This window comes from Ischnura elegans, chromosome 9 (assembly GCF_921293095.1).
Source record: "Ischnura elegans chromosome 9, ioIscEleg1.1, whole genome shotgun sequence".
Classification (NCBI taxonomy): Eukaryota; Metazoa; Arthropoda; class Insecta; order Odonata; family Coenagrionidae; genus Ischnura; species Ischnura elegans.
Genome location: NC_060254.1, coordinates 112,327,225 through 112,342,359, shown reverse-complemented (window position 1 = coordinate 112,342,359; position 15,135 = coordinate 112,327,225). Strand labels below are relative to the sequence as shown.

The window sequence follows — 15,135 nt, the reverse complement described above, 5'->3', positions numbered from 1 at the left end:
ATATAAGGGATAGATAGCGACATCAATTTTATTTAGTTCTTAGTGCTTATTCTCAAAAACCCGTCTGGTAACAAAATATAAAACCTCTGAAACCAATAAATCTAACGAACACGGAACAGATAACAAAGTGGGGACAATGTGGCAGCCTGGAAAACATTTACCTTCTCCGAGCCCCGAACCTTGATCGCAATAAGCTACCACTAGGCTAGACCAACATTGTTAAAAATGAGCGAAATTTTTAAACTAAATTTGACGTGACCGTATTTATATTTTTTTAATGCTTTTTTTTGGCGTACATGGACAAAACCCTTCAAACATATTCCTACCTAATTGTCTACTTTCAAAGAAAAAGGTTTCATCTTTGTTCTTGACCTAACTCACGCTAAGTCTCCTTGATTGACGCGTATGAATACATATGTGTGTGTCTAAGCATGATCCCAATGTCATATTTTTTAAATTTGGGTTTAAGTTGCTCCACTCCGTTAAACATTATAGATTCAAGAATCACCGCAATGCATGTTGTCCCTCATTCCCACATTTCCCAAAACATATGCCTCGGTGTAGTAACACTTGATTAAGGTAGCGAGTCATCACACTTAACTGTGAACGCATTTTCTGTTGGCACTGCCATTGATTATAATACAATCAAGAAGCACTACAACCTCATATGACGATAGAAATTCACCGTTAAAAACCGAAGCAGCGGTCTGCCGCGACTCACCGGCTCTCATTGACGTGATAGAATTGACGGGCGGAAAATTGTTACTGAAGTCCGCGAAAAGTAACAGAATCGCTCCAGCAGCACCGGCGACCTTAGATTGGTAGAAACGTCATAAATCCAGTAATGACGGGCTTATGATAATTACAGAATCGAGCTGCTGGGGACCAAGGGTCGGGTAATCACTGCAGATGGGAATTTTATCTAGCTTATAAAGAATCAGATGATTAATAATTTCTATGTACCTACTCGGTCCATCTTTTAAGTCCACATGACAGTGACAACAGCTTAATCGATCGCCTCCCATCGCACGCTAATATTATTTTTTAGCCGTGGAATAATGCATTTATTGGCCTATTTCCAAGTTCCTTTCGTTGATAAATGCATTAAAATGAAGAATTTATTCTTCCATGAAATCGATACAGAATATACTCTAAATGCCATCTACATCTACATCTACAAATTACCCTGCGAGCCACCTCTAGGGTGTTTGGCAGGGGGTGATCAATCACCAGCATGCAGCATGCATTTGGACTCCCACATGCACACCACACCGTCCAAGAAACGTCCCGTATAATAACAAACTATACTACTATATGCTGTTAGAAATAGAATATAGAATAGAAATTCAGAAACATGCAGTAAGTTTTACATAGGTTAGTAGGCTACACTACAAGTCATGCAATCTATTTACGCGCTCTATTGCTGCCGTTATAATCTCTTATTGATCGTGGAAAAAATGACATTCGGAATCTGTCTGTTCTGCAATCTATCTCTCTTATTTTATTTATATGATCTGATCTTCCGTAGTACGTTGGCGTCCGCAAGATATGGTTAACTTCGTCAGAAAAGACACTGCTCTTGAATTTATCAAAAAGGTTTAGTCTATTTTTCAATCTACGGTCCGACAGAGATTCCCATCCGAGTTTATCTAAGAGGTCAGTTACACTAACAAGACTATCGTAACGACCTTTCACATACCTGGCAGCTCTTCTTTGCACGCGTTCTAACTCTGTTATTAAGCCTTTTTCATGAGGGTCCCAAACACTGGCAGCGTATTCCAAATGTGGTCTAACGAGGGAAAAGTAGCTAATTTCTCTCACTTTGTCGTCGCACTTTCCTAATATTCTTTTAACAAAACCCATTTTACGATTAGCTTGACCGGTTATTTCTCGAATATGTTTATTCCACGATAGATCATTATTGAGTCTAACCCCTAGATATTTCACAGATTCAACTGCCTTTAACTGCGTGCCCCGAATGACATAGTTACGCTGTAGGGAGTTATTCATCTTCCAGAAATTCATTACGACGCATTTTTCCAAATTTAATTCTAACTGCCAAGCATCGCACCAAGCTTGGATAGCAGCAAGGTCATTCGTTAGTTCATCTATATCTTTGCTGGAACGGATTTCTCTGTAAACTACAGCGTCGTCTGCAAATAATCGTAACTTACTCTGCACTACTTCGCCAATGTCGTTTATATAAAGAAGGAATAGGAGTGGGCCAATGACACTACCCTGAGGAACGCCAGAAGTCACTCTAACCTCATTGGAGACTGCACCGTCTAATACTACTCTTTGGACGCGGTCGCTCAAAAATTCTCTAATCCAGGAAATGACATCTTCGTCTAGACCATAAGATTTCAGTTTTATTATTAACTTTCCGTGGGGTACTTTATCAAATGCCTTTTTGAAATCAAGAAAAATCGCGTCTACTGGAATGTTGTCTTCCCCGGAGACTAAAATATCGTGGGCGAAAAGCGCTAACTGAGTTTCGCACGATCTGCTTTTCCTGAATCCATGTTGATTTCCCATTAATAAGTTTTGCGCGTCTAGGTGTTTCATTACCGAGCTGACTACGATGTGTTCAAGGACTTTGCAAGAGATGGACGTTAAAGATATCGGCCTGTAATTAGATGGCTGTTCCTTGTCTCCACTTTTAAATATAGGCGTTACATTAGCGATTTTCCAGTCATTAGGTACTTCGTGTTGCTTGATGGATTTACTGAATATTAACTGCAAGTAGGGGGCAAGTTCTGAGGCTAGTTCTTTATATACGCGAGAAGGGATTTCGTCTGGACCAGGTGATTTATTTGGACTAAGCGATTTCAATATATTTTCGATTCCGAGCGTACTAATGTCAATAGCTGGCATCTTATGAATACAGGGATTGTCATCGGTCTCGGGTGAGTTTTCGGAAGGCTCCGTGAACACGCTATTAAAGTAGGAATTTAATAAATTGGCTTTATCGTAACTGCTTGTCAACACATCTCCATTGTCGTTTCTCAGCGAACATACGGTAGATCGTTTACCTTGAACTTCCCTAACATATGACCAAAATGCTTTTGGGTTATCCTGTAACTGCTCTACTAGTGTTTTTCTTTTAAAATTCGTGAACGCATTCCTGAACGCTTCCTTCGTGGTGGCTTTAGTCATCCTATATTTTTTAATTATTAGCTCGCGTTCATTAGCGGATAAATCCGTGCTGACTTTTTTCATTTTAGCATGACACGCTCTCTGTCGCCTCAATGATTTTCTCACTTCCGCGTCGTACCATCTCGGTTCGCTGCCTTCTTTTACTATTTTACTAGGGATGTAGCTATTTATTCCCGAAGTTACGAGCGAAAGAAAAGCTTTCCAAGTATTCTCTACATTTAACTTTAATACTGATTCTTGAAACTCGGGGAAAGCATTTTTCATATGACTCTTAAACCCATCAAAATTAGCTCTATTAAAAATGAAAACTTTACGCTCTTTTTTAAAGTTTACAGCGGTATTTAGAGAAAACTTTGCAGTTACTACCCTATGGTCACTTATTCCTTCGACAGTGCCAACGTTTATTACCTGATGTGGTATATTTGTCGCTAATAAATCAAGAATATTTTCTCCTCTGTTTGGTGCGGATGCTATTTGAAACAATGAATTAGATGTGAAAGTGTGTAATAAAGCCTCGCAGATCACTTTATCCCTCCCACCAGGAATGAAGCTATAAGTCTCCCAATCTATAGAAGGTACGTTGAAATCTCCACCCACAATCAAGTTTCTTTCAGGATACTTGGATGCTACGCTGTTTATTTGATTTTGAAAATCCAACATTGACGTTATATCTGAGTTAGGTGGTCTGTAATACGAACATAATAAAATAGTTTTGAATTTTGGACATTTAATTAAACACCACACAGATTCAACGCTGGTCTCAGTTACGGTTATCGCTTGGCTGACGATTGAATTCTTTACAGCTATAAAAACTCCGCCCCCAACTCGATTAATTCTATCTTTCCGATAAACAGTGAACGATTTTGGGAAGATCTCATTGTCTGAATCATCATCTGTTAGCCAACTTTCTGTTCCAAAAATGACGTTACACTTCGTACTATGAATTAAATGGTGGAATTCGGGAATCTTATTTCTTAAACTACGGCAATTAACCATCGGGCTATGCAAACGACAGCACTCACATTTGACGAGACGGTGCACCCAATTTAAGACACGAGATTGATTTTCAATGCGCCCAACGCGAATGACGACCGGACCAATCAGAGGTCTCCGAGACCCCCCCCCCCCCACGCATTTCTTTCCACTATTCGAGAGAGAAAGAACTCTGACGAAAACCGCACAGAAATGGGCCATCAATACCTTCGCTCGATTATCTTAAAAGTCACGATTTGTTCATAGAAATTAACTATTCGATTAATCGTGGCACCACTGGCGAACATCGGGCAGATATTGAGCGAATTCCATACAGGTTGGGAGTTACCAGAGTGAAAAACTGTGAACATCCACCAAGGCGGCGAGTAAGTATTTCAACAGCGGCTACCACAAATACGTATGCACGCGTGAGAAAAAAACGATAATACGAGGAAAACAGTGACAGGAACTGGAATGGAATAATGGACCCTTAAATAATTGAATTAACGAAGGGCAAATGAAAATTGGCAATTAAACCGAGAAATATATAGTGGGAGTGAGAAGGGTTCTCTCCAGACTAAGTCAGAGAGAATAATGTGAACATCGCCGGACAGAGGCAGTCAATTCAATGAGTGCATTGGGTAATTGGCCACCTGATCATCCGGCTGGGTTATTCTCCCTTCACTTGTGATTATGCAGACACACACTGCGTATGATTGGTGATTATTATCACGGAAGTGTTTATCCCGCACTCGTTTGCATAAGGTGGCACTGGTACATCAGTTTCAAGCGCGGGACTTGAACCGATTAACCAATATAAGGCGGTAACCAGAGAACTTTCTCGGCAGGTTTACTAAGGGAGGGTAAACCGAACACTATCTATCTCTGGAACATTTAGGTTCGAGCCCTCTTCAATTCCCGCTCGCCACAGCCATTACCAATTCCCTCAATATGTTGCTGCTGCCATCAAACTGACGCGAAATCCACGGAGGGGAGAAGGCTCACTACACACTTTGACAATCCTCACAACACTTGATACACTTGGCAATGCCGGCGATAACTCCAGCCGATGAATGCGACGTCATAAGTGACGACGGTCTTCTCGCTCAGATAGGACAGGCACAGGCCAAATAGCGAATGGCACAATTCACAGAGATTTGGCTCAGTCAGAGCACCGGCGTGAGACTGATTTTGAAATGAATTAAGAGAGAAAGAGCTTCAAACGATAGAGAGAATATTCCATGATATTTGAAGGACAACTGCCGGCATACACATGTGAGTATTTCTCAGAAAGGTTCTCGCGGAATGTCTGCGGAATCGTGCGACTCCGATGACAGCGGTGAATCCCATAACAGACGGAGCATGTCACCCTCTGACACTCCTTAAAGAAATTCCCGATGAAGACAAAAATGGCCGTGAGCAGTTGAAGGCAACGGGCGGAGCCGATGAAAACGTTGTGAGGGCGATGGAGCAATCACTGCGCGCTGCCGATGCAAAGCGAAGCGAAGGCACCGGACACTCACGCATCAGTATCGCAGGTGTCGAAAAACACGTGACATTCACTCAAAGTAAGTGCACGGTTCGGATTCAATCTTCCAACAACAAGCAGTGAGTGGTATTCCAAATGCATTTGTAAATCTACGCCATCACGCAAACAATGGATGCACTCGCCGAGTACACACAATTTGGGCGACGTCATTCACAGCAAAGAGGGATCATCACGGGAGCAATAGATGTTTTCTCAGAATTTGATTTCACCACTTAAAAACCGATTGGGTTGTCCAATTAAGTGGAAGTCGACGCAATTACCATCGAAGGAATCATTCTGTCATCGTTTCTCTCAAAAATGGAATGCCAAGGACAGGCAAGACTTCTTTGGCGTAAATTTGCGGAAATCTTTTGGAGAATTAAAACCAATCCTCCTCTCGGCAATATTGCAAACTCAGTGCTTTCATAAAAACACCAAAATTTCAGCTCTGCGTGACAATTTTCAAGGCATTTTGGCATTAGAATACCCCATCATAATCCGAAACCTACGTCAGTAGTTAAAGTAGTAAATTACTAAACAGCCAAAGTCCTTCCAGTTAAGTTTCAAAACAAACCACTTTCTCAACTCACCTTCAAAGCCACCACTTCAAATTTTTCCCCATAAATAACTCTGTTATATGATCTAATATCCATCCATGGTTTTAACACAAAAAATAGAAGCAAGGCCTACAAGTGAAGCCGTGAAGTCAAAATAGCAAGCGTTGATGCAGCGAAGATTTTAAACTAACCTTTTTTCACTCACATCTTCACCGTTATCAAAGCCTGTCAGACGAATAGGAATGTTACACTATTATCTAACTTCTACGCACTGTAAAAATAAGTCGAAACAACAATTACAGTAGCCCCGAAGTTATGCAAACAATGCTATCCTAAATTCCTGCCTAAAAGTCGAAACAACAATTACAGTAGCCCCGAAGTTATGCAAACAATGCTATCCTAAATTCCTGCCTACACCAGTGCCGATTATATTTATTTAGGCCAATAATGGATTCAATTTCACGAGTAAGATGGATTAAAAAGGAGATCCGATCGCTGGCACACCGCGTGGGTACTCACTCCGCCAGTTGCCCGCGACGAACTGCATGAGAGCCGCCGCCGTGGGTCCACCGAATGCAGCAGCGCCCCCCACCGCCATGCGGCGCCGATGCGCACCAATGACAACCACGACGACCACAACAACAACAGCGGCAGCGGCGACAGTCGATGTCCGTCGCGCTCAGTCTCCACGACGACACACACACAGCGAACACGTCTCGCGGCTCGTGGAAGGCAGGGGGATACGGGGGGGTGGGGGGGAAGAGGGGCGGGACCACCCTCCCCCCCCCCAACCCCGTTGGAGACACTTTCTCCCGACAAAAAGCTGAGAGACAGCATTTACTGGTAATTCGGAATCAGGGATAGCGCCACCGGGTGGGATGCCAGTGTCCTTTTGCCATCATTGGATACGTGAAGTTCTATTCGCCAATTAGAGAACAGCAGCGACTATGCGCGGCTAAGGGAGTGTCTTGTAAGCGAAGCAAGAATCACGGAGGAGATCGCTCTAACCTGATTGTGTGCCGACGACTTAATCTACGAGAACCTTATCCATTCAAACCAAGCTTCAGGTTGAAGCACTGAGTTAGTGAGCAAGTGTGCCCTGCAAATCAGCCTGATTATAAATATACTAGCTGACCCGGCGAACTTCGTACCGCTTATCAATCAATGAACTTACAGTTTAGTTACACCGTTTATAATCAAGAGCGGCTGTATCGTTTTCAATCATGATTAATTTATTATAATAAAGTAAGGATGGAAATTCAATAAAACTACGTAAATGAGTATCAAAATTGCTTGTCAGAAATACGTTTTCTTTAATGAATCTACACAGGGCGGATAGGAGCACGTTCACGCTGATTTTTTTCAATGAAATTTCTTACGTTTTAGATTAAGAAATGTTTGGCATTGTAGTTTCATAAAGCAGTTAATGAAATAAAAATTATACGGATTCAGATGTTGGCTATTTGTGTTATTAACCGTAAAAAAATGTTTTTAGGTCCAAGTCTGTTGGATAAACTTGGCCAGTTCAAGGGGAAGGTTAACACAACGCCAGACCGACGCTTGACTGATGCTCAAAATCGTGTAAGAAAAGCCCCTATGAAGCAGCATTTGTGTAAAATGACTTTAGGCGCGCCAGTTATAGTATCTCTGTTGGGTAAAAATGCACTGCGTAAACGTGCTGCATGCGTAAACGCACCACGGTGTGCCCTACACATTCGGGTTTAATGTCTTGCGTCAAGCACTTCCTGATAAACAACACTTTTTGTTTTGTTATCAGGCGCAAGATAAAGGGATAAAGTGATCTGCGAGGCTTTATTACACACTTTCACATCTAATTCATTGTTTCAAATAGCATCCGCACCGAACAGAGGAGAAAATATTCTTGATTTATTAGCGACAAATATACCACATCAGGTAATAAACGTTGGCACTGTCGAAGGAATAAGTGACCATAGGGTAGTAACTGCAAAGTTTTCTCTAAATACCGCTGTAAACTTTAAAAAAGAGCGTAAAGTTTTCATTTTTAAAAGAGCTAATTTTGATGGGTTTAAGAGTCATATGAAAAATGCTTTCCCCGAGTTTCAAGAATCAGTATTAAAGTTAAATGTAGAGAATACTTGGAAAGCTTTTCTTTCGCTCGTAACTTCGGGAATAAATAGCTACATCCCTAGTAAAATAGTAAAAGAAGGCAGCGAACCGAGATGGTACGACGCGGAAGTGAGAAAATCATTGAGGCGACAGAGAGCGTGTCATGCTAAAATGAAAAAAGTCAGCACGGATTTATCCGCTAATGAACGCGAGCTAATAATTAAAAAATATAGGATGACTAAAGCCGCCACGAAGGAAGCGTTCAGGAATGCGTTCACGAATTTTAAAAGAAAAACACTAGTAGAGCAGTTACAGGATAACCCAAAAGCATTTTGGTCATATGTTAGGGAAGTTCAAGGTAAACGATCTACCGTATGTTCGCTGAGAAACGACAATGGAGATGTGTTGACAAGCAGTTACGATAAAGCCAATTTATTAAATTCCTACTTTAAGAGCGTGTTCACGGAGCCTTCCGAAAACTCACCCGAGACCGATGACAATCCCTGTATTCATAAGATGCCAGCTATTGACATTAGTACGCTCGGAATAGAAAATATATTGAAATCGCTTAGTCCAAATAAATCACCTGGTCCAGACGAAATCCCTTCTCGCGTATATAAAGAACTAGCCTCAGAACTTGCCCCCTACTTGCAGTTAATATTCAGTAAATCCATCAAGCAACACGAAGTACCTAATGACTGGAAAATCGCTAATGTAACGCCTATATTTAAAAGTGGAGACAAGGAACAGCCATCTAATTACAGACCGATATCTTTAACGTCCATCTCTTGCAAAGTCCTTGAACACATCGTAGTCAGCTCGGTAATGAAACACCTAGACGCGCAAAACTTATTAATGGGAAATCAACATGGATTCAGGAAAAGCAGATCTTGCGAAACTCAGTTAGCGCTTTTCGCCCACGATATTTTAGTCTCCGGGGAAGACAACATTCCAGTAGACGCGATTTTTCTTGATTTCAAAAAGGCATTTGATAAAGTACCCCACGGAAAGTTAATATTAAAACTGAAATCTTATGGTCTAGACGAAGATGTCATTTCCTGGATTAGAGAATTTTTGAGCGACCGCGTCCAAAGAGTAGTATTAGACGGTGCAGTCTCCAATGAGGTTAGAGTGACTTCTGGCGTTCCTCAGGGTAGTGTCATTGGCCCACTCCTATTCCTTCTTTATATAAACGACATTGGCGAAGTAGTGCAGAGTAAGTTACGATTATTTGCAGACGACGCTGTAGTTTACAGAGAAATTCGTTCCAGCAAAGATATAGATGAACTAACGAATGACCTTGCTGCTATCCAAGCTTGGTGCGATGCTTGGCAGTTAGAATTAAATTTGGAAAAATGCGTCGTAATGAATTTCTGGAAGAAGAATAACTCCCTACAGCGTAACTATGTCATTCGGGGCGCGCAGTTAAAGGCAGTTGAATCTGTGAAATATCTAGGGGTTAGACTCAATAATGATCTATCGTGGAATAAACATATTCGAGAAATAACCGGTCAAGCTAATCGTAAAATGGGTTTTGTTAAAAGAATATTAGGAAAGTGCGACGACAAAGTGAGAGAAATTAGCTACTTTTCCCTCGTTAGACCACATTTGGAATACGCTGCCAGTGTTTGGGACCCTCATGAAAAAGGCTTAATAACAGAGTTAGAACGCGTGCAAAGAAGAGCTGCCAGGTATGTGAAAGGTCGTTACGATAGTCTTGTTAGTGTAACTGACCTCTTACATAAACTCGGATGGGAATCTCTGTCGGACCGTAGATTGAAAAATAGACTAAACCTTTTAGATAAATTCAAGAGCAGTGTCTTTTCTGACGAAGTTAACCATATCTTGCGGACGCCAACGTACTACGGAAGATCAGATCATATAAATAAAATAAGAGAGATAGATTGCAGAACAGACAGATTCCGAATGTCATTTTTTCCACGATCAATAAGAGATTATAACGGCAGCAATGGAGCGCGTAAATAGATTGCATGACTTGTAGTGTAGCCTACTAACCTATGTAAAACTTACTGCATGTTTCTGAATTTCTATTCTATATTCTATTTCTAACAGCATATAGTAGTATAATTTGTTATTATACGGGACGTTTCTTGGACGGTGTGGTGTGCATGTGGGAGTCCAAATGCATGCTGCATGCTGGTGATTGATCACCCCCTGCCAAACACCCTAGAGGTGGCTCGCAGGGTAATTTGTAGATGTAGATGTAGATGAAAGCCGATGAAGCTAAATAAAAATAGCGAAGCGAAGCAGTGACGCAGCGAGGGGGGTGTTTGGGGGTTAAAACCTCCCCAAGAGCTCAGAGAACTTTTTTTATAAAACTTTTGTTACAACGGGGGACGGATGAGTAACAAACAAAACACATTTAACCATTCACACGGCCGCAAAACCCACTATTTTGAACCATTTATCTTAAAAAATATATGGGGGAGGGCTCCCACACCTCTCGCCTACCTTAGCGAGTTTTCTATACCCTCCAGACCTTACAGACCTTTCCCTACCCTACAGTGTCTACAGACCCGAAGTAATAGCTGCGCCTAAAACCTATCGCTGAGCAAAAATTGAAAAAATGATGAAGAAGCGTAGAAAGAAGTGACAGCGAACATTGGATGTTCCAGAATGGGTTAAGGTGCGTTTGGTGGGGACATGGAGCAGGTAGTCCGAAGATGGGCGTGGTACACCCTCCGTAGGGTCCTTAATCCTCAACCCTTTCCTCGACGCGTTCGCCCTCGCTGGCCCGTGTCTTGGACCCTCCCAGCGGGGGGCCTCCCTCCCAAAAAGTGACCGCTATGACTGCAATTTGGAAATCAATCAATCAATCCAATAATCAAAAAATGACTGTTTGCATAGTACTCCTGTCAATCGTGCGATCAAGTACGTCTTTGAAGCGTGATTCTGTGAGGAAAAATAACGATTTTGTTAACTTTGCTAAACACGTGGCTGTAGACCACCGGAAAATGGCAACAGCGCTTTGGAATGGGCGAAGTAGCGGGCTGTTTGAATGAGTTACGAGCATGATTTTGCCATCTGGTACCGCTCATTTGCACGCCAAGGCCTCAGTTAATTTACCTTCAGTTCCACATAGTCTCCGATTAGATAACCTGCTTCGAGATAAAGGGTCAATTATTCCCTAAGTCGGATATTGAAGGGTTAAAGCAGTCGAACTACTTCAAAAAGTCAAAAAACACCCGAAAGGTGGATAGGTTGTGTGAGTTTTAAACGGTGACTGCGAGTCCCTTTACGTATTTTCTCCAGAGAAATGAAATAAAATTGCGGTAAAGTTCTTTGTATATAAGGAATCTTTAGTGCTGACAAAAATGCACCCCATTAATGACCATTCATTCAAAGAGGCGCTGCCGGGTACGGTAAAATTCTTTACTTCTTGTTAATCTTGTTACATCTACATCTACACAATACCCTGCGAGCCACCTCTAGGGTGTTTGGCATGTGGTTTTCAACAATTATTTGCTATAGCGTTATTATTACAACGCTATTTACCTGTACCTCTCTTACTCTCAGAAAGCCTTAGGGCTAAAATAATGGGCATATTTGCCCATTATCTTTCGTTTGAATTCATTCGATGCCCCCAGAAGAGTTTCCTTTGTATCATTTTTCGATTTTTATAATTGTCCCGCATTTATTTTATTTTCACACAAGAAAGATCTACACGTGTCTTTTTCATTTTTGCGAGAAAAATGAGCTACTTCTCCCTCATTAGACTCCATTTAGAATACGCTGCCAGTGTTTGGGATCCTCGTGAAATATGCTTAAAAAACAGAGAACGCGTGCAAAGAGGAGCTACCAGGTTCGTAAAAAATCATTACGATAGTCTTGGGTGACTGTTGCATACTTCACATACGATGTGGATATGGAAAAGAATGGAGAAGGTAAGATGGACGGAGAGTAAAAGGAACAACGAAGTGCTGGATATGGTTGGCGAGGAGAGACAGCTTTTAGATGAGGTACGGAGGAGTCAGAATGTATGGATGGAGCGAATACTTAGCGGGGATGTTGAAAATGGTGTTAGAGGGTAGAATGCTAGGGAAACGAGGGGGGAAGGAAAAGAAAAGGATTTTTAGATAGATTAAACGGGAGTAAGCCATACAATGAATTGAAGAAGGTAGAGCTCGACGGAAAGTGAGGCTTCCAAATCACTTCTTTAGTACTCCATGGAAACCTACCTTAATCGGTAGAATACTATAATAATATATGATAAATTAAAGAGCAGTGTATTTTCCGACGAAGTTAGCCATATATTACGAGCGCCAACATACTACTGAAAATCAGATTATATAAATAAATTAAGTGAGATAGGCTGTAGACCAGTCTGATTCAGAATATCTTCTTTTCCACGATCAAATAGAGACTATAACGGCAGTGTTAAAACTCACAAAATGATTAGATGACTTATATTGTTGCTTATGTAGAGCGATGGCTAGGTTCTAAAAACAATTATCTCAAATATAGCAACCTTTCGGGAGAGCAAAAGAAACTATTCATATTTTTAATTGTTCACTGAAATTCAAAATCAAAAATACATTTATTAAATAATAAATTCAACAACGATTTCAGAAGGGAACTTAGGAAGCAGAGCAATTTATACAACGTGTACAGAAAGTCCATTACGTCATGTAATAAATTGAAGAAACTTGAAGCTAAAGAAAATTACGCTCCATGACGCTCAATAACTAAGGAGTTAGCTCCACAGATCACTCCTTACTAAGAGATATCAAGAAGAGACACTACGAGACAAGAAGTCACTATCAGAAGGAAAGTTATCGCTAGACTGGAACATGGCAAGCGTTACACCCATATTTGAAAAGGGAAACAGACATGATCCAGGCAACTACCGTCCAATTTCAATAACATCGATCATAGGCAAGATACTTGAGCATATCGTCGTTAGCAATATCATGACTTTCTTGGACAGACGTAACTTCCTCCATGACTGTCAGCACGGATTCAGAAAAGGTAGATCATGCGAAACACAGCTGCGCTATTTCATTAGGATATTTTAAAATCTGGCGAATCGAAAAGACAAGTTGACGCATTTTTTCTAGATTTTAACTTAACCTGAACAAATGCATGTCGGTACATTTCTTGCGGAATTTGACCAACTATAACCATTTTTATTCTGTGCATGGTATTAACCTAGAGACAACAGACGAATTGAAGTACCTGCGAGTTACCATAACCTTGAACCTCTCGTGGGGAACACGTTTAAGGAATATCTGAGGCATGGCCCGGAAGACATTAGGATTCGTCAAGCGTATTGTGGGAATACTTTCGGATGAGCAAGTGAAAGAAAGGTGCTATTTCGCAATTGTACGTCCGCAACTTGAATGAGCAGCGGGTGTATGGGATCCGGTACCGAAAGACTCAATGCGCGAACTGAATAAAATACAAAGGAAGGCTGCGCATTTCGTCAAAAACTGCTACGGACGTACAGACAGCGTTTCGCAGATGTTAAGCGAATTAGGCTGGGAGCCGCTGGAGACTCGTAGGCTGCGCAATAAGTTTAGATTGCTTGAACAATTGAGAATAGATGTCTTTAAGGGCGACACGTTGAACAAATTATCACAGACAAACTATATTTCTAGGCTCGATAGAAGCGATAAATTAAGAGAGATGTTTTGCCGAACGGATAGATATAGGAATTCGTTTTTCCCTCGGACCATAAAAGACTTAAATAAATGCTAGTCACAACTTTGTAGAGCACTTCATTTTTTAAACGTAGACGGCTGGTATCCTGACAACGCATTCCACACGCCTTTTAGGCAGCTTGCGGGGTATTATGTAGATGTAGATGAACCATGAGATATGAAATATGTGCCTTGTGGTCAATAATAACAGCCTCAGTTCTGATTTCGCACTCGCTGCCAAGAGGTCAAGGTTGTTGTTACCCCTGGTAGGTGTATTTTGCATAATAATATAATACGTAAAGGGACTCGCAGTCACCGTTTAAAACTCACACAACCTATCCACCTTTCGGGTGTTTTTTGACTTTTTGAAGTAGTTCGACTGCTTTAACCCTTCAATATCCGACTTAGGGAATAATTGACCCTTTATCTCGAAGCAGGTTATCTAATCGGAGACTATGTGGAACTGAAGGTAAATTAACTGAGGCCTTGGCGTGCAAATGAGCGGTACCAGATGGCAAAATCATGCTCGTAACTCATTCAAACAGCCCGCTACTTCGTCCATTCCAAAGCGCTGTTGCCATTTTCCGGTGGTCTACAGCCACGTGTTTAGCAAAGTTAACAAAATCGTTATTTTTCCTCACAGAATCACGCTTCAAAGACGTACTTGATCGCACGATTGACAGGAGTACTATGCAAACAGTCATTTTTTGATTATTGGATTGATTGATTGATTTCCAAATTGCAGTCATAGCGGTCACTTTTTGGGAGGGAGGCCCCCCGCTGGGAGGGTCCAAGACACGGGCCAGCGAGGGCGAACGCGTCGAGGAAAGGGTTGAGGATTAAGGACCCTACGGAGGGTGTACCACGCCCATCTTCGGACTACCTGCTCCATGTCCCCACCAAACGCACCTCAACCCCAGAATGTGACCTGGAGGAATGTTCCCCACCAAATAAATGCGACACACACCCCTAACTAAGCGTAGCATCGAAAAAAGTATTACTTCCTCCGCTGATGACAGGCCTCGGCGTCTAGAAAATGTTAAATCTAGATAAAAATACGGCGGATGGCTGAGGCATATATTTCATATGAATGCGTTGCCAAGTTTTATGACGACAACGAAGCCATAAAAATCAATATTAATTTCCACTCCAATGGCAACATTCATTGCCTAAA

The 15,135-nt window shown here is 41.5% G+C and overlaps 1 protein-coding gene across 9 annotated transcripts in view; it reads right to left on the bottom strand.

Moving 5' to 3' along the window:
* LOC124166034 (dystrophin, isoforms A/C/F/G/H-like) overlaps window positions 1–15,135 on the bottom strand; it is a 957,857-nt gene that overhangs the window by 841,652 nt on the left and 101,070 nt on the right. For 8 of the 9 annotated variants that reach the window (XR_006866384.1, XM_046543612.1, XM_046543613.1 and 5 more), the window contains exon 1: window positions 6,733–6,897. The exons of the other annotated variant lie outside the window; for it this stretch is intronic. Coding sequence is in view for 7 of the 8 variants with exons in the window: in XM_046543612.1 (XP_046399568.1) it covers window positions 6,733–6,811 (79 nt within the window). In the remaining variant the exon portion in view is untranslated. Of the gene's footprint in view, window positions 1–6,732; window positions 6,898–15,135 lie in introns of those variants that run through there. 9 annotated transcript variants of the gene reach the window in all.